We start from the raw sequence: 18346 nt of genomic DNA on the forward strand, positions 1-18346 counted from the left end.
GAAATTAACTCTCTTACACTTTGACTGACTACTATTTAATGTCATGTCTAGGTACCACCTAAAATTGTTCCAGCCTCACTAAATACCACTTCACCTGAAATCACCCAAATCAACCAGTGGTAAATTTCTTACCCTGGAAGACATTGGTGTAAGGAAGTTCAAAGGTGTTATTTCCAAACTATCACTTTTTGATAGATCATTTTAGCAGTAGTAAAGGTCAAGAACAGTGTTTATTGTAATGAAGTAGAATCTATTAGTATTCAATTGACTTTTTTTCAGTAAAGAAATTTTATAATGTAAGCTGGGCATGGTGGTGCACAGCTTTAATTCCAGCACTTGGGAGGCAGAAACCGGTGGATCTCTGTGAGTTCAAGGCCAGCCTGGTCTACAGAGTGAGTTCCGGGAGAGCCAGAGCTATGTAGGGAGACCCTGTCTCAAAAGGGGGGGGGGGGGGCGAGGGGCAGGGAGGAAGGAAAGGAAGGAAGGAATTGTATAATGGGAGGGGTTTTTTTTTGTTTTGTTTTGTTTTTTAAGATTTTGTTCATTTAATCTATGTATATGAGTATTTTGCCTGGGTATATGTCTGTACCACATACTCAGAGGCCAGAAGAAGGCATCAAATCTCTTTGAACTAGAGTTACACATATGCATAAGTATAAAATAAAATCTAATTGAAAAAATACCTAAAGTATATAAATATCATAAAAAACTAAGAGAAACTTTAAAAAACAGCAAGAAATCAAAAACTCAGTTAATAAATGGGCTAATGAAATAAAGAAACAGTTCACAAAATATGGGATACAGCCGGGTAGTGGTGGCACACGCCTTTAATCCCAGCACTCGGGAGGCAGAGGCAGGTGGATCTCTGTGAGTTTGAGGCCAGCCTGGTCTACAGAGTTCCAGAACAAGCTCCAAAGCTACACACAAAGAAACCTTATCTTGAAAAACAAAAAACAAACAAACAAAAATATATATATATATATGGAATACAAATGGTCAGTAAACTTGAAAAGATATTCAACTTCACTAACCATCAGGGAAATGTAAGATGTTGAGATCCATCTTATCCCATACAGAATGGCAATCATTAAGAAAACAGGTAACAGGATGGTGAAGATGTAGATTAAAGGGAACCCTTATATATTGCTGGTGGTAGTATAAACTAGTCCTAGCCACTGTAGAAGTCAATATGAAGATTTCTCAAAAACTAAAAATAGGTCTTCTGTGTGACTGTCGTGTGACACTATTTCTGGGGCAACCTGAACAAACATCTGCTTAACCCAGATAAAGAACAGATGTCAGACTAAAGTATGGATACCACCAAAGTTTAACTTGGTGAACTTGAGTTTTTATTGGTGTTACTTATGGGAGTATGGGTGAAGAGTTAGTTACAGGAGCAGGAATATTCAAAGATAGAGGCATCATCAAAAGCCCACCCTAGCATGAAAGCTGGAAACCTAGAGTATAACTTACAGTCAACTTGACAAGTTGGAGAGTGTCTCTTCCAGGTCTGAGGGTATTTCTCAGCAGTCTGTTTTTATATGCCTGGGGAAGGAGTGGCCTAGTGCATTTGGTCAGTCCCAGGAATTTCCTGAAGCTTCTAAGCTGTTTACTTCCCGAGTCTTCAGGAGCTTCCTGCAGGATGGACTGTTTGATCTTAGAGAAAATTGCTTTATAACAAATGATGGTCTGTACCACTCCAGATTACAGACACTTGCACGTCCGTTTTTACAGCAGCACAGTTCACGGTAGCTGAGTTAAGGAACCAGACTTGGTGTTGAGCAACAGAGGAATAAAGGAAATGTAGTGCATGTACACTGTGGAATTTTTCAGCCAAAATGAAGAACCAAGTCTTGTCATTTGCATAAAAATGGATGCAAATGGAGCTAATTATAAGAATAAAGCCAAGTTAAGAGAGACAAATAGCATGTTTTTATTTGTCTGTTATTTTTGGCTTTCAATAGATATAGAAAATCATGTATTATGTCTATGACATGACTGTCCCCATAGACAAAGGGGACCAACAGGAGAAAGAGGCACAGACGGGGGAAAGCATGGAGCAGGGGAGTATGCTCACTATCCTATAGAGACTTGTACAAACACTTCCTTTAAATAAGTTTATTTCTAAAAAAGTCTCCCCGAGCAAGCTAAAATCTGGTCTTGTTGGTGCTTCTGCCAGAGCCTAGGGATCTAGATAGCGTGGGCTTCAGAGACTGGGTGATACAAGGCTGGAGGGTCTTGGATGTGTGAGAGGCTCTCAGGGCCTCCCTCTTCCAATACTTTCAGGGTCTTGCAGTCATTCTGGGGTTAGAGGTAGGTGACTGTCCAGAAAAACAAGATAAAGAAAAGCGTTAGGGAGAGCTCCTTGAGAAAGTGCACGGGTAAAGTAGGTAGGTTCCAGAAGCAAAGCCTTCTTAGAGAATCACTAAAAATGGGGGCAGTGTAGTCACTAGAAAAACATTGATAGTCCCAGCATTTGGGTGGCAGAGGCAAGAGAACCTTGTGAATTTGAGGCTAGCCTGGTCTACAGAGTGAGTTCCAGGACAGCCAGGGCTACGTAGTGAGACCCTGTCCCCAAAACAAAACAAAAAAGCACATTTGGTAACTCAGGGAACCTTTAGAACAATCTGACATATAAAGCATTTGAAAAGTTCATGTAGTGTGAAGTCTCTTGGAGTCATTACTGGCATGTCAGTTAGGATTAGTATTTTATTAAAATTCGTGGAAAAAGAAAAGCTGAGGTAAAGGGTTTGTGTTTTAACAAGGAATAAGGATCTACCATAGATTGTTAAGCAGACAAAATAATGCATGTTAGTGTTTGAGGAAGATCAGCCCCATCCTTCCTCATTGAGGGAGAGGCCAATCTGCTGCTCTGGTGTCTCTAGCAGTTACTAATCCATATGCTTGCTTGTCCACACTAGTCAGCAACACTGTGGTGTTGCATTATTAGATTTGGAGAGTGTGTTTAGGGTTAACGGTGGGGATTTGGTCTGTTTAGGAAAACACAAGTCTCCAACCCAATAGTCCATTAGGTGCTGTCAGCTAGTTCTTTGTTAAAGGACACTCATTCCTCATCCTTTACAAACAGAAAGAACATTTTTCCTATTTCCCATCTTCCTGTGTCATGTGACCAAGCAGTTCTGTGCCTACTGTGCCCCACCCAGAAGCAGTTGTCTTTCTGCAAGTGGAAATGGGTACATCTGTGCGAACCTGGAGGTGCTGGTTAGATCCGAATGGCCTCTCTAGAGTTAGGCTCCTAAAGAGATGCCACTGAGGAAGTTGAATCCATGTCTTCTGTAATTTCTCATCTCTACGTCTCAACTCTCTCTCTCTCTCCTTCAGGGTGTAGATCAAAGCCCAAAGCCTCTGATTATTGGCCCAGAGGAAGATTATGACCCAGGTTATTTCAACAATGAGGTAACCGTTTTCTGGTTTACTCCTTTTATCTTCTTCCCTTGCTTTGCCCACACTGCCCTTGACTGGAAGCAGTTTGATTGGCACCAGCTATGAAATGACCCTATGGGAAAGGAGGTTCAGCTAACAGAGCCCAGAAAGTAGAGAGTGTGAGAATAAAGTTGGCTTTCTGTCTGCGGTCTCTGTGCCTCCTAGCCATTCTCAAGTTTTCTGCCTTCCAGAGCGACATCATCTTCCAAGATCTTGAGAAACTGAAGTCACATCCAGCTCACTTGGCAGTTTTTCTGCGTTACATCTTCTCTCAGGCAGACCCTGGTCCACTGGTAAGTCTCACAAGTGCCAGTCTTGTTTGAGTGCCTGCTTGTGCTCAGCAGAGAGAACCTCTGACCACCGTGCCCGAGCTCTGTGTATCTAGTTTTTATGTCAGATCCATGGCAAAGTCAGGCATCTCAAGGACAGAGACAAAACAGAAAAGAAGATGAAACCTGTTGTATCATGTGGCTAGCCATACCTGTACCCTGAGGAATATCAAGAAGACCTAGGCCAGGAACACTGTCATTCTTCATCAGTTTAGGAAGTCTTCAGAGTTTTTAAATGAAAGTAGATACAGATTGACTGAGGAGTTGAGAGAATCACCCTTGCAGATTTACAATGTTGCTATAAAGAATTTTAGCAGGAGCAAAACACTAAAGAGTCTTCCATGTAAGGTGATGGCAAGAAGAAATACCAGCAGGGCTTCCTTTAATCTCAGCACTCGGGAAAGAAAGGCAAGTGTTCTCCGAGTTCAAGGCCAGCCTAGTCTACAAATTGAGTTCCAGGCCAGGGCTGCACAATAAGACCTTGTCTCAGGGCCGGAGGAAAGGCATCCGAGGAGATGGATGAAGTCCACGGTGCCCCAAAGTGGTGCACATAGCATCACCTTACAGCCGCTCTCGTTCCTCCTAGCTGCATAGAAACAAGGGCTGATGGTAGAGGAAGACTGGTGTTGTGTTCTCCAGAGTAAGTCTGTTGTCCAAGGAATGAGTTGCTGTTTTTTTTTTTCTTTCTGAAAATACCACAATTAGAGTCCAGAATGAACATTGATTTGATCAAAGGGAATTCATTGAATATCTGTTTGTTTAGTCCCAAATGCTGATGTCTCAGACGCATTCCTGAAAAAGACAAAGCACATCACCAAGAGAAACAAAGCAAAAGCCCTTCAGGAGCAATACATAAACAAGTGAAGACACCACTACCAATGTCAAGTGTGGAAGGAGACAGAGTAGAGGAGTGATCAACCTGAAACATGCTCATGGGAAGGAAACTGGAATCGTTTAGGTTTCCAACCTCAACATTGTTGACAGTTTAGACTGGAGAATTCTTTGTTGTAGGAGCTGATCTTAATTTGGGGATATTTAGCCACTTACTGGACTCTACCCCTAGATGACAGTAGGAACCACTCCCTAGTAAATTCAGCAACTCAGAATCTCTTGAGACATTACCAGACATCCTCCAGGTAAAGTCATCCTGATGAAGATCCACTGCTCTAACCCAGTTTCTCTGTCGTTCCAGCTTTTTTATTTGTGTTCAGAAGTTTATCAACAGACAAATTCCAAAGATTTCCAAAGAAGTTTGGGGAAAGACATCTGGAGTATTTTCCTAGCGAAAAATGCGGTAAGGCTGTCATGGGTTAGATTACAATTCCATACTCTGCATCACAAGGAGAGGAAAACCAAACAAAATATTCAAGCCAAGTAGAGACAGGTTGTTTTGTTTTGTTTTGTTTTAACAAAAATGTGTTTCTTGGGCTGGTTCCCACTCATCTTGAACCAGGTGTGTCCAGTGCTGCCTCCTCCTGGAGGAACATCCTTCTGTCAGCCTTGTTTTTCCTCCTATAGGCTGACAGGACCCTGGGGCAGCCAACACACAAGACTACTGTTTGTGCATGCCTAAAGACCATGGGGATTTGATAGCATCCTGGGCATTTCCCTTCCATAAAGTAGGAATCAGGACTCTACACCAGGTGCTTTTTCCTCTCCTCCTCTTCTGGAGAGGGATGAGGGAGATCTTTTGCAAGAGGCATGTTCTCGTAGAGAGGTCGTCACCACCAGAAAGCTAGAGACAGGTTTTTAAAGACCTTTGCTCGCTAAGAAATTAAGATTCCTGGATTCTGTTCCTGCCTCTCAAAGTTCTACCTCCCCTAAGGCTGGAGATGGCTCAAGGGCAAAGAGCACATGTTGCTCTTCCAGGGGACCCAGGTTTGATTCCCAACACCCACATGGGAGTTCCCAAACATCTGTAACTCCAGATCCAGGGGACCTGACACCCTCTTCTGGCCTCCACAGGCACTAGTCACCCACATGTTACACAGACATACACACAGGCAAACTCCAAACACATAACATAAAATATTTTTTTTAATTTAAAGGATTTATCTCCTCTGTATGTCTCTTTATTTCCACATACAGAATGTACTTTATTTCCACATATAGAATGTACACTACCTTTCTTCACAATATGTAGAGATAGAACAGTGGTTCTCAACCTGTGGGTCTTTCGACCCTTTCACAGAGGTCACCTAAGACCATCGGAAAACACAGATATTTACATTACGATTCATAACAGTAGCAAAATTACAGTTGTGAAGTAGCAGCAAAAATAATTGTATGGTTGGGGGTCACCACAGCATGAGGAACTGTATTGAAGGATCACAGTTAGGAAGGTTGAGGACCGCTGAGATAGAGGGTGCTAACCACTTTCCAAACCTTGTCTGCCTTTCCTTTCCTGGGTGAAGAGACAGGCCCAGGAGCATCAGGTGATCTGGATCAGTGAGGCAAGGAGAGTGCAATTTTCTGAGATTCAGCCAGACTTGCTGTCATTCCCTAAAGAAGGAGTCGAGAGGGAGAGCTTGTAGTGTCTGGGAGGAATGAGCCTCCCTGCATCTGAACTGGCTTCTCAGGAAAGTGTCAGGATCCTGCCTGGAACATCTGCCTGCAGATGACATTCCTTATCTTGACTTTATAATCTGATCAACTAAACTAATTCCAAAATGATTTTATTCTTCTTGCAGTTGGCTACTAGGGCTAATGAGGTTAGGGAAATTTGGTTTTCCTCAGTGTTTTGCCTTTATGCCTTCAGTGGGTCTTGAGGAAGGAGGTTAGAGTGCCAAGTACTCTCTGCCATCATTTACAAAACCGTATCAACATCCAGCCACATGGCAAGAGATTTAAGGGCACATTCCAGAGTATCATGCTAAGTGCAGGACTAGGTGACACATACCCAGTTTCCGTTGGTAGCAAAGGAGAAAAGCAGCAATCCATCAAGTAACAAAGGTTGTCCTTTTGGAACCACTCAAAGGCAAAGGAAAATCTAGCAGCTAATTTAACAGTGGTCCAGTTTTAGGACATGCCATTCTATATTCCATGCTTCAGAGTAAAAAACCACCAGGCCACCCTCAGAATGTAGTATCAACTTGTCTTGTAAACTCATGTGCCATTTCCCAAAGGCCTAGCCTAGAATTAAAGTCCACAATTGAAGAGAGATGAGAAAGACGGTGTTGCACGAATCGTAAATGGTCTTATAATAAAAACCCGGAGCCAGATAGCAGGGTAAAAGCTGAAAGATCAGAGAAGCAGAACAAGCCACAGCCACCACCTCTTACCTCACCAACTCCTCAGCCTGACACAGCCAGGCAGTGGTGGCGCACACCTTTAATCCCAGCACTAGGATGGTTGAGACAGGAAGTGATATGGCTGGGCAGAGAGAGGAATATAAGGCAGGAGGAGACAGGAACACAACTCTCTTACAGAGGCTCTGTCAGGCTGAGGAGTTGATGAGGTAAGAAGTGGTGGCTGTGCTTGCTCTGCTTCTCTGATCTTTCAGCTTTCACCATGATACTTGGCTCCAGGTTTTTACTATAAGACCATTTAGGGTTTGTGCAACAAGAGGGGAAGGGTAGGTATACAAGAGAGAAGATAGCATCACCAGGTCCTGTGTACCTGTCTAGCTGCTTGGTGCTTGCAACCTCATTACTTCTGCCCCCACTCTTTGTTTTATAGCCTCTCAGAGTGAAGATCCCTGAGATGTTGCAGGCCGAAATCGGTAAGTTGACTCATGGATCAGGTTGCCTTTTTAGTGCCCTTCTTATACTGAACTCTCGGGAGACACCAGAGACAGAGAGTCAGAGTCCCTGTCCCTGGGTAACTGTCCTGTCCTGGGGGCAGAATGCAGAGATGGTTACTCCAAAACACTTCACACTTAGAACAGGCATGATTAGACAGCACCCTAGAGCTCACTCTGCCCTGTCACAGGAGGATATTGGATCGGCGTTAGGAGACCTGAGCTCATTTCTGCCAGCTTTCCATGGGACCTCTGGGCCTTACCTTGTAGGCTCACTTGTATGAAGAGGAAATTAGACTTAACCAAGGATTTCTAAGCAAGGACAGATTACTAAAGGTAACTTGTAAAATTACAGAGACCAAGCCTTACTCCATCCTACCTGCTAAGTCAGAAGCTCTGGAATATTGTTTTGAGTGGATTTTTCAGTTGGTTGATTCTAGGGTGGTTGGGTTTTAGTTTGCTAAGTTCCATAGCAATACAGGTAACAGGAGTACCAGAGTTGGAGTGGGGACCAAGGACTAGATGGTAATGCTGTTCCTTCCAGTTCCAGAATAATTGAGGCAGTGTAAAGAAGATAGCAGCTTGGGGCTGGGGATGCAGCTCAGTTGGTAGAATGCTTGCCTAACATGCACTAAACCCTGGGTTTGAATCCCAGTACCCCGTAAACCAGGTATAGTGGCACACCTCTGTAATCCAAATATTCAGGAGGTAGAGACAGGAAGATCAGAAGTTCAAGATCATTCTTAGCTAGACAGCACATTTCCAAGGCCAGTCTGGGATATATGAGACTCTGTCTCAAAAAAGAAGAACACCTTACAAAGTTAGGCACAGGTAGTGTTTTATAAGCTGGAACTGGGAGTCTGCATTTGAAAAGAAACAGTTAATGGCAGAGACACAGGGAAGACAACCTACATGTAAACACAAAGCAGCTTGCTCAAAAACAGACTGAGAAGCCCGGCATGGTGGCTGGCACATGCCTTTATTCTCAGCACTCAGAAGGCAGCAGTCAGAGCTCTGTGAATTCGAGGCCTGGTCTACATAGTAAGTCCCAGGACAGCCAGGGTTATGTATTGAGGCCCTAAAGGGAGGGAGGGAGGGCGGGGGAGAGAGAGAGAGAGAGAGGAGGTTGCCGTTTCCAAGGCCTTGGCCTAGCCTGCATGATGCTAGATGGCAGAACAGGAAGGGCACACCTCTTGGTTCCATGAAGTGTGAAAGGCTTCTGGTTTTTTAGGCCTTTGAAATGGTATCAAGGCAGTAGAAAGAGTAAGTCTATATAAGAAGACTGCATGGTGATGTCAGCAGACATTTAAGCATATACCCAATGAGAAGGGGCTTCAGTATTTCCTCTCATGAAGCATTAGATATCCAGAGAATAATTTTGTCCTTGACTTTGATAGGACCAGAAGAATGATTCAGTCTTAAGCCTGACAACTTAAGTTCAATTCCTGGAATCCACATAAAGGTGAGAGGGGAGAACCAACTCTACAGAGTTGTCCTCTGACCTCCACATGCACACCACAGCACATGCAATAATAAGTGAAGCATGTTTTTAATTAAATAAGAAAGAAGACAATATCTGGGTGGAATGCAGGCCTCCACTGCTTTCAAACTAATGGGCCAAAAAGCCAGTTTTCTGTGCAGCATCACAGGATGCAAACACCACTTAAGGTGCTCAGAAGTTATCTCCTCCTCCCCCGCCTCACCCGTTCCGCCTTCCCTGCCCTCCCACTACAGACCTGCGCCTGCGGAATGGCGAGGAGCCTCGAAGTGTTCTCTGTGAAGCTCAGGAGGCAGTCACACTGGAGATCCAGGAGCAGATCAATGACTATAGGTTTGCAGAGCCCTTCCACGTTCTCTGCTCCCCTTTCTGTGTACACACGTGTTCAGTGTCACAGGTGTTTCCCTGTTGTATCTCTGTGTAGATCAAAGCGCACTCTGGGGCTGGGCAGCCTCTATGGTGAAAATGACCTACTGGACCTGGATGGGGACCTTCTTCGAGAGCGACAAATGGCTGAGAAGCAACTGGCTGCCCTTGGAGATATCTTGTGAGTATCCGATTTCACTGACACCTCTGAACTTCCCAGACAGGTTGGCAGATCTTGTAGGACTGTTTTCTACTTCCTTCTACATCTTGCATGATCTCTTTCACCAAAAGACAGGAGATCCTGCTGCATTTCTTGTGCTGAGGGCCCCACTTTCAAGCCTAGAGCTCCTGACAGTTCACTGGTGGTTGTGACAACACAAGGCTCCAAGAATACAGTGAGCTTTCTGCTTCCCCTTCTAGTCTTTTCATGATCTTCCTCCTCCTTAGCCTCTGAGTTCATGGCTAATACTCAGATGAGACTGCAGCCTGCCAGGGGAGGGAAGTGTCTTCAGGAGGTGGTCGGGTTGACTTAAGGAAAGCGGCCAGTTTTCCACAAGCACAACAGAAAACTAGAGCTCCTTCCTGGGAGCTTCGGCACAGTGCTCCGGCTGTGCTTGTCCAGTACTGTTTTCTGTTTGTTTGTTTGTTTGTTTGTTTGTTTGTTTTTCATTTGATTTCATGTATGTGAGTGTTTTGCCTGCATGTATGTCTGTGCATCATGTGCATGCAGTACCTACAAAGGCCATAAAAGGGTGTCAGATCCCCTGTAGCTACAGTTACAGACAGTTATAAGCTACCATCTGTGTGCTAGGAATCAAACTCAGGTCCTCCAGAAGAGCTGCCAGTGGTCTTAACCGCTGAGCCATCTCCCCAGCCCCTTGAGTCCCATTCTCTAAAGCATGTGTTGAATCCCAGGGCAGGATTGATGACTCAACTTCTGAGCCTAGACAGCTTTTCTTCCCAGTATTGTCTCCTGCTCAGGAGTGACCCTAGTCAATCTGTTCTGTCTCTCTGGGCCTCACATACTAAATGACAAAAGTTAGCCTGAGTGACCTTGGTAGTGTCAATAACATGAGCCTTTCAGTTTGGCTTATATCATATGTGTTTCCACTGTGCCAAACACTTCTACATGCGGCATCTAGTGAACAACATGGTCATTTCCTTCATGGGGATTATGTAATGATGGAAAGAGACGGCAATATGTAAGAAGTGAGTGGACTGGCAGTATGTGAGAGATGCCGCTGGGGGAGGAAATAGAACAGGATATAGACAGCTGGGAGTACCGGAGTCGGTAGGTTGCAGTTTTAAATAGGCTAGTCCAGGAGAGCTACCTGGAAAAAAGAGACTGACTAAATTACCCTTGACATCTGGGAAAGAGCATATCAGACAGAAGATGTCAGGTAGAATGTGCTCAACACTGAAGGAACAGCAAGGAGAGCAGTAGAAAGAGCAGGGAGAGCAGTAGAAAGAGAGAGCAGGGAGAGCAGTAGAAAGAGAGAGCAGGGAGAGCAGTAGAAAGAGAGAGCAAGGAGAGCAGTAGAAAGAGAGGGCAGGGAGAGCAGTAGAAAGATCAGGGAGAGCAGTAGAAAGATCAGGGAGAGCAGTAGAAAGATCAGGGAGAGCAGTAGAAAGAGCAGGGAGAGCAGTAGAAAGAGCAGGGAGAGCAGTAGAAAGAGCAAGGAGAGCAGTAGAAAGAGCAAGGAGAGCAGTAGAAAGAGAGCAAGGAGAGCAGTAGAAAGAGAGGGCAGGGAGAGCAGTAGAAAGATCAGGGAGAGCAGTAGAAAGATCAGGGAGAGCAGTAGAAAGAGCAAGGAGAGCAGTAGAAAGAGAGCAAGGAGAGCAGTAGAAAGAGCAAGGAGAGCAGTAGAAAGAGAGCAAGGAGAGCAGTAGAAAGAGAGGGCAGGGAGAGCAGTAGAAAGAGGGCAGGGAGAGCAGTAGAAAGAGAGCAAGGAGAGCAGTAGAAAGAGAGAGCAGGGAGAGCAGTAGAAAGAGCAAGGAGAGCAGTAGAAAGAGAGAGCAGGGAGAGCAGTAGAAAGAGCAGGGAGAGCAGTAGAAAGAGCAAGGAGAGCAGTAGAAAGAGAGAGCAGGGAGAGCAGTAGAAAGAGAGGGCAGGGAGAGCAGTAGAAAGAGAGCAGGGAGAGCAGTAGAAAGAGCAAGGAGAGCAGTAGAAAGAGCAAGGAGAGCAGTAGAAAGAGAGAGCAGGGAGAGCAGTAGAAAGAGAGAGCAGGGAGAGCAGTAGAAAGAGCAGAGAGAAGAGCAAGTGGTGGAGCCAGGTAACTGGAGGGGCAGCGCCGTGGGGAAGATTGTCATCTTCACTTAGCAAGTGGGGAGCTGTTGGAGCTGTAGGAGGCTGCACTGTACAAGAGACGGGAAGCTGAGAAGTTCAGTTGCAAGGCTCCTCCTAGAAATCCCCACAAATGATAGTAAAGCGACAGCTGTGAACGTTGTGATAGCTCTTGGTGGAGTTGAGGAACAGAACCATTAAGAGAACTTCCTAAAACTTGAGTGTGGGGTATGGAAGAAAAGTCAAAGGAGAGATTCCAGGGATTTCTTACCAAAACACTAAAGACCATCGGTCACTCTGGGTGCAGTTAATAACACAGGGAGCAGTTTGGGACATGTTAAGTCTGAGGTCTCTGACATGTCAAACTACAGTTCTGAAGATACAGCTGCTTGTGTGAATCTGTCATGTGGTGACAGAGCTGAGCTAGTGGGGGCTAGGGTTACAGCTCAGTTAGAGCAGTTGCCTAACAAGCACAAGACCCTGGGTTCCATCTCACTAAAAAATAAAAAATAGCTGAGCCTGGTGGCACACGCCTGTAAACCCAGCTATTTTGAGAGGCTGAAGTGCCAGGCAGTGGTGGAGCACACCTTTAATCCCAGCACTTGGAAGTCAGAGGCAGGTGGATCTCTGAGTTCGAGGACAGCCAGGGCTACGTACACAAAGAAACCCTGTCTTGAAAAAAACCAAAAAGGGGGTGGGGGCTGAGACAAAATTCAAGGCTTCCCTGAGCTACTGAGAGGTTCAAAGCCAAACTTAGTAGGATCAAGATATATTAAAAAAAAAAAAAAATGAAAGGCAGAGGATATAGCTCAGAGGTAGAGTGATTGCCTGACATGTACAAGTCCTAGGTTCAACCCCTAGTACTAATGAATAATAAAGAAAGAGGAAAGAGGCGTGGAGAAGATGGGCAAGAAAGGATAGGAAATCTGGATTAGAAAGAAAATCACACAGAAAGCATGGCCTTTGCCATCCAGGCTCCTGGCCTTCAGTAGTGAGGTGGCATGAATTACTTCTGGGATGCAAATAGTAGCTGACTGAGCCTGTTTGAAGAGTCTAAGGACCCAACTTACAGTAGTTTCTATTTTTAAATAGTGTAATTCTTTCTTACCAAATGGGAGCCTTCTTGTGCATAATTTTTAAATTAAATGGTTTGTGTATAAATAGCTTATAAAAATGTCTGTCCCATAGTAATACCCAAACATTGGTTGCTGCTGCCTAGATGTGGTCTCCAGGTTTCATCTTGTCCTTCTGATGACTTTGTACTTGACACAGAGCCGAGGCTGGATTTGCTGTCCCCCTTTGTACTAGAAAGACGTCATTGTCATTGTCATCATTGCCAGTTGAATCCTTGAGGAAGTAACTCTCACCTCCTGAGCTTCAAAGGCTCCAGAGCTATGACCTTGTGTCCCTACCAACCCTCCTCTTTCCTCCGAGAAAGGCCTTCCAGCCTCTGCCCAGAGGACAGCCTATCTCGAGGTCTGAGTCATCTGTTCTTTCATTACAGGTCCAAGTACGAGGACGACCGGAGGTGAGCAAATCCAGTGTGGTTCATTTGCAGAGTTCAAGGTGGGAAGAAGTAGGGCTGAGCTCCTCTGTGCTTTTTATTTCTGCTACCCACAAGGAAGTTGTAACATTCTAGGACATGAGTCTGTTCAGGGTCAATCCCCAGGTAACTATCCATTAACATGCAGGACTTAGAAGGTCCAGATCCTTTATGCATAAGGACTACTGCCTGGTATATGAGTCTACTCCTTGGTGTGACAGGCTGGCCCTCAGCTCCTGGCTTCCCAGGCCTGCTTCTGTACGTCTACCCACAATACCCCTGAGTCTGTCTTCCCAGTTCTTTCCCTGAAGAGAGATTTCACCTCCCAAAGAAATAGTGGTGTTAGAATCAGTCTGTGATGGTGGCTCCAGCAGAGAGGAAAAGCATCTCCTTTCTTTTTTTTAAATCTTACAGATTGACCTTACTATTTTTGTCAGCCTAAAATGTGTTTGCATTCCCTGCCTGCACACACTTTGTAAGGGAACAGATGGGCCACGCAGCCAAAGTGGGATGTTGCTGTACTGCTTCACAGAGCAGATAATCCGCCAAATACATTGTGAGCACGGAGCTCTGGACAGTTTGATTTGTTTGCGGCAATTAGAAGTGCCGTGACAGCCCTTTCCTCTCTCTCTCCTTGTTCTCAGGATGGGGGCAGGCAAAGGCAGCCTGCCTACTTCAGACCCCCATGTATGTGTCTGAGGGTGTTGGCTACAGGCTTAAGCTGTCCTCCAGGCCTTAGATTTTAGGGACTTTGTATTCCCATCCCTGACCATCATCCCTTCATGGGGAGAGAATACTGCTTAGATTGCTCATGGGAGCAATGAAGAGCTTTTGGCCAGCTTCTAACTGCTGTCACATTTGGCCATCCAGACTTCACTTTGAATATGTTAGCTCATAAGTACCCCTTTCCTTCTCCAAGGGATGGCTGTGAGGAGATTGTCCTGAGCTGGGTTTTGATCCTTCAACCATCTGTTAAGAAACATGACTTGTCTTGCTTGCAGTGTTCCCATGGACTTCGCCCTTAATACCTACATGAGCCATGCTGGAATCCGTGTTCGGGAGTGGAGACCCTCCAGCATAGCAGAAAAGGCCCAGTCTGCTCCTGACAAGGACAAGTGGCTGCCCTTCTTCCCTAAGACCAAGAAGGTAACAGAGCTGCCCTAGAACACAGCTGACTTGGAGCAGTCCTCCGTGCTGAGTAAACCAGGAAAGCCATTTCACAGCTTTCCTGCTGCATCTCCCTCCTTCCTCTAAACCCGACCATAGGTGGACCAAGTCCATTAGGATAGAAACCAGAGTCAGCTTGCCAGTTATTTGTTTAGGGCCAGTCTTGGGAACAGGGCAAGAGTGATCAGCAGTCATATCTGAGTGTTGGAACCACCTCCAAACTAGTGTCTCCTGTCTCAGCAGAGCAGCAATTCCAAGAAAGAAAAGGATGCCTTGGAGGACAAGAAGCGGAACCCCATCCTCAGATACATTGGGAAGCCCAAAAGCTCTTCTCAGAGCAGTGAGTATTTTGGAGAGCAAAATCCTTGGCCATCCTTTGGTAGAGAACTCAGCTCTTCGCCTACACAGGAAGTGGAGGAGGGGCTTGCTGTGTTTCTGAGAGCTAAGGCCTCGACCCTGGAGACTGTGGCTTCCTCTTAGTACGGCTGCTTTCTCCCCCTTGCCACGTCTAGTGCAGTCTCATTGAGGGAAGGTGAGTGTTAAGAGCCAGAGGGGCCGAGCTTACCCTTGGATCTCAGTCCGGGAACTCGGAAGCAGCTGTAGCTACTGAATAGCTCTATGGAAGAACTTCTGCCCCGGTGATCTGTAGTTCCCTCTGTCTCATCCCTGGGGTTCATGTGATTTTTGTGTTTTGGGCCCTTGACGAGGGTTCGAGTAACTGTTAAGTAGACCTGGCAGGGGTGGCCAAGCTCCATGATGCCATCGGTAACTAAAGCACTGACCCCCTCCCCATTGGTTTCTCCTCAGCCGTGTGTCAGATGTTAGAAACTGTCAGTGTTGTCAGTCCTGAGCTTCAGTGGGAGTCTGCGCAGTGGTTTAGGCCTGCACTGAGCTCGGTGACGCTGGGCAGGGAGGAAGAAGGGACTCCTCCAGATCTGTTTTGGTTTTTGTTACTACCTTTTTATTTTCTAGCTTGATACAGTTTTTATTTTGACTCTTGCAACATTAAATTGACTTTTCATGGTTTACTTTTGTTTTTCTTTTAGCATTTCATATTCCCTTGTCCTCTGTGGAAGGTAAAAGGACCATTTTCTTCGGGTTTATCTTCTCATTAGCATCAGTTTTCCACTCAGTTTTTGCTGTCCCTTTTCCGTCTGGTCCTGTCCGGTCCCTCCCCCCTTTCCTTCTCTTCATCTTGTACGTGTTCCTCCTTTCCGCTCCAGCCCCTCTGTGACACAGACGGCTGGCACCTCTTCTCCCCTGCGGTAGCTCCAGCCCTTTACCTTATCTGCTTTCTTCTGGGTGGGAACTCCCTTCCCCCGGTGGGGTTCCCGTGAGTTCTGGCAGAGACCAGCCTTCTTGGCCGCAGCTTCCCCGTGGCCCTAGCCTTTGCCCTTTAAGGTGTGTTAGCTTGTTGTCGCTGTAACAAAATACCGGAGATAAACAACTTAAAAAGAGGAAGTTTTTATCTGGGCTAATAGTTTCCAAAGTTTCAGTCCATATTCACTTGGCCCTATTGCTTTGTGGTACGGTTTAAAAAAAAGTGGCCGGGCGGTGGTGGCGCACGCCTTTAATCCCAGCACTCGGGAGGCAGAGCCAGGCGGATCTCTGTGAGTTCGAGGCCAGCCTGGGCTACCAAGTGAGTTCCAGGAAAGGAGCAAAGCTACACAGAGAAACCCTGTCTCGAAAAACCAAAAAAAAAAAAAATAAAAAATAAAAAATAAAAAAAAGTGCATTGTAGCTAGGCAGCACACCTTTAATCCCAGCATTCGGGAGGCAGAGGCAGGTGGATCTCTGAGTTCAAGGCCAGCCTTGTCTACAGAGTGAGTTCCAGAACAGCCAGAGCAACCCTGTCTAGAAAAACAAAACAAAAAAGAAAGAGAGAGAGAGAGAACATTGTAGCAGCGGTGTGTGGCATGTGGCAGAGAAAATCTACTTAACTCATGAAGTAAAACGAGAAGGTGCTGGAGTGCAGGTGTCTTTTTCAAGGGCATAGATCTCCTTGTGACCTCCTTCTAAGTAGATTAACACCTCCTAAAACACTACCACCTTCCAATCACATCATTAGCTGGGACCAAGCTGTAAACATGCAAGCTTTTGGGAGACTGTGTATAGACCCTATTAGACTGCAGTGTGTACTACAGGGAGATAGAAACAGGAATGCCTCAGGGTTTCATTGACAATTAAAATAATAGTTTTTTTAAATTAAATTGCAAGTTGCTAAATTAAATTACAATTACAAAGAAAAAAATTATAATTTTTCTTTTTATTGTATCCCCCTATTCCTGCTTAGGCCCTTCAATTTAGTGAAGGAGCATGTTGAGTTGGAAGCCAGACCAGGCTACATAGTTGAGTCAGTAAAGTACTTGGCACAGAAGCATTAGAACTTGAGTTTGCTCCCCTATACTCATAAAAAAAAGCCAGGTGTGCTGGGGCTGGAGAGATACTCGGTAGCTAAGAGCACCGCCTGCTCTCCCAGAGGACCCAGGTTTGATTGACAATGCACATGGCAGCTTAGAACTGTCTGTAACTTCAGTCCCAGGGGATCTGAGGCCCTCTCTGGTCTCCAGTGGCAATAGGCACAAAAGTGGTACAGAGATATACATGCAGGCAGAGCACCCATATACATTAAATAAATTAATTTTTTTTAAAGCCAAGTAGAGTGGTGTGCATGTGTAATCCATCAGTGAGGAAGAGGCAGAGGGTTCACTGACCAGCCAGCCCAACTGAATCAGCAAACTCCACGTTAGAGAGACCCTATTAGGATGGTAGTCATCTCCTGAGGAATAACTTTCAAGGTTAGGTTACACACACACACACACACTCTCTCTCTCTCTCTCTCTCTCTCTCTCTCTCTCTCTTCAAAAACAATAACTGATATAGGGCTATGAGGGTGGCGCAATAGAGCATATGATTAGCACGTGTAAAGTCCTGGCTTTGATCCCCAGCACAGCAAAAATAATAATAAATTATACATATTAACCCATCAGAAACTTATAGCCTCCATCTACTAGGATCAGGCAAGTTTCCATCAGTGAGGTCCATGTGTATACAATTAAATGATATTTTCAAATTATGCATGGTGAAATAGTCCTGTAACCCTAGAACTTGGGAAGTAGAAGCAGAAGGATTAGGAAATCAAGATAAGCCTCAGCTACGTAGCCTGAGCTACATGAAATCCTGTCTTTAAAAAAGGTACAAAAAATGTCTTCTAGGTTCTACAGTAGTTTGTACATCGAGAAAGAACAATGGAATCCAGTCAGATTCTGTTGCTAGAATTCATTTTATGTAAAAATGGCATTTTAAAATAGTATCTTTGAACTTACTTTAAGTTACTGACATATCATGCTATCTTAAGCCATAAAAATAATTCTTGAAAAAAGAACTTTAGCTGTGGAAAAACAAAAGAATAGCCTTGAAATCCAGGCCCATCATTGGAACCAAGCTACTCTACCTCTGAGCTTTGTTCCCAGCTCCAGGCTCATAACTGCCAAAATCGGTTCTCATTTGCCCTGCCAAGGAAAGTCTGAGGCACTACAGGTTGTGCAGAGCTGAGCAGCCCCACTGAAGGAGCTTGCTTTGAAGGAGCTTGAGAGGGAACAGTCGTGCACAAGGTGGAGTAAGGTTGCTGAGCCCAGGAGAACAAGATAGAGATGCCAAGGGTCTACGTGCTCTCCTTTTTCAAGATTGTTTTTCTTATTTTTAATTGTGTGTGTAGGTATGTGCACGTGAATGCAGGTGATTGCAGAGGAGTTAGATACCCTGGAGCTGAAGATTCAAGCAGCTCTGAGCTGCCTGATCTGGTTGCTGACAGTCAAACTCTGTTTCCCTGGAAGAGCAGTGCACACTCCTTCCATGCTGGTCCTCTTCAGCCCCATACCCCATCCGTGTGCTCCTTAATTCAGATTTTATCACTGTGATTGCTTGATTTGATTTGGGCTTCTAAAATTCCTAGGACATCAAACACCCACTGCTA

At 45.2% G+C, this 18346-nt stretch overlaps 1 protein-coding gene and 1 pseudogene across 11 annotated transcripts in view; one reads left to right on the forward strand and one right to left on the reverse strand.

Annotated features, from left to right (window-relative positions):
• Arhgef11 (Rho guanine nucleotide exchange factor 11) overlaps positions 1-18346 on the forward strand; it is a 128208-nt gene that overhangs the window by 90956 nt on the left and 18906 nt on the right. For 6 of the 11 annotated variants that reach the window (XM_052731855.1, XM_052731864.1, XM_052731859.1 and 3 more), the window contains 10 exons: positions 3343-3417; positions 3636-3737; positions 4966-5067; positions 7452-7494; positions 9247-9343; positions 9435-9557; positions 13165-13188; positions 14205-14349; positions 14611-14710; positions 15417-15446. In XM_052731855.1, the coding sequence (XP_052587815.1) occupies positions 3343-3417; positions 3636-3737; positions 4966-5067; positions 7452-7494; positions 9247-9343; positions 9435-9557; positions 13165-13188; positions 14205-14349; positions 14611-14710; positions 15417-15446 (841 nt within the window). The remainder of the gene's footprint in view (positions 1-3342; positions 3418-3635; positions 3738-4965; positions 5068-7451; positions 7495-9246; positions 9344-9434; positions 9558-13164; positions 13189-14204; positions 14350-14610; positions 14711-15416; positions 15447-18346) is intronic. The other 5 variants (XM_052731858.1, XM_052731865.1, XM_052731866.1 and 2 more) reach the window with 3 other exon arrangements.
• On the reverse strand, positions 5074-7444 carry LOC128106379 (40S ribosomal protein S27-like; annotated as a pseudogene).

The sequence above is a fragment of the Peromyscus californicus genome, unplaced genomic scaffold (assembly GCF_007827085.1).
Source record: "Peromyscus californicus insignis strain IS unplaced genomic scaffold, ASM782708v3 Scaffold_9__1_contigs__length_137607984, whole genome shotgun sequence".
Taxonomy (NCBI): domain Eukaryota; kingdom Metazoa; phylum Chordata; class Mammalia; order Rodentia; family Cricetidae; genus Peromyscus; species Peromyscus californicus.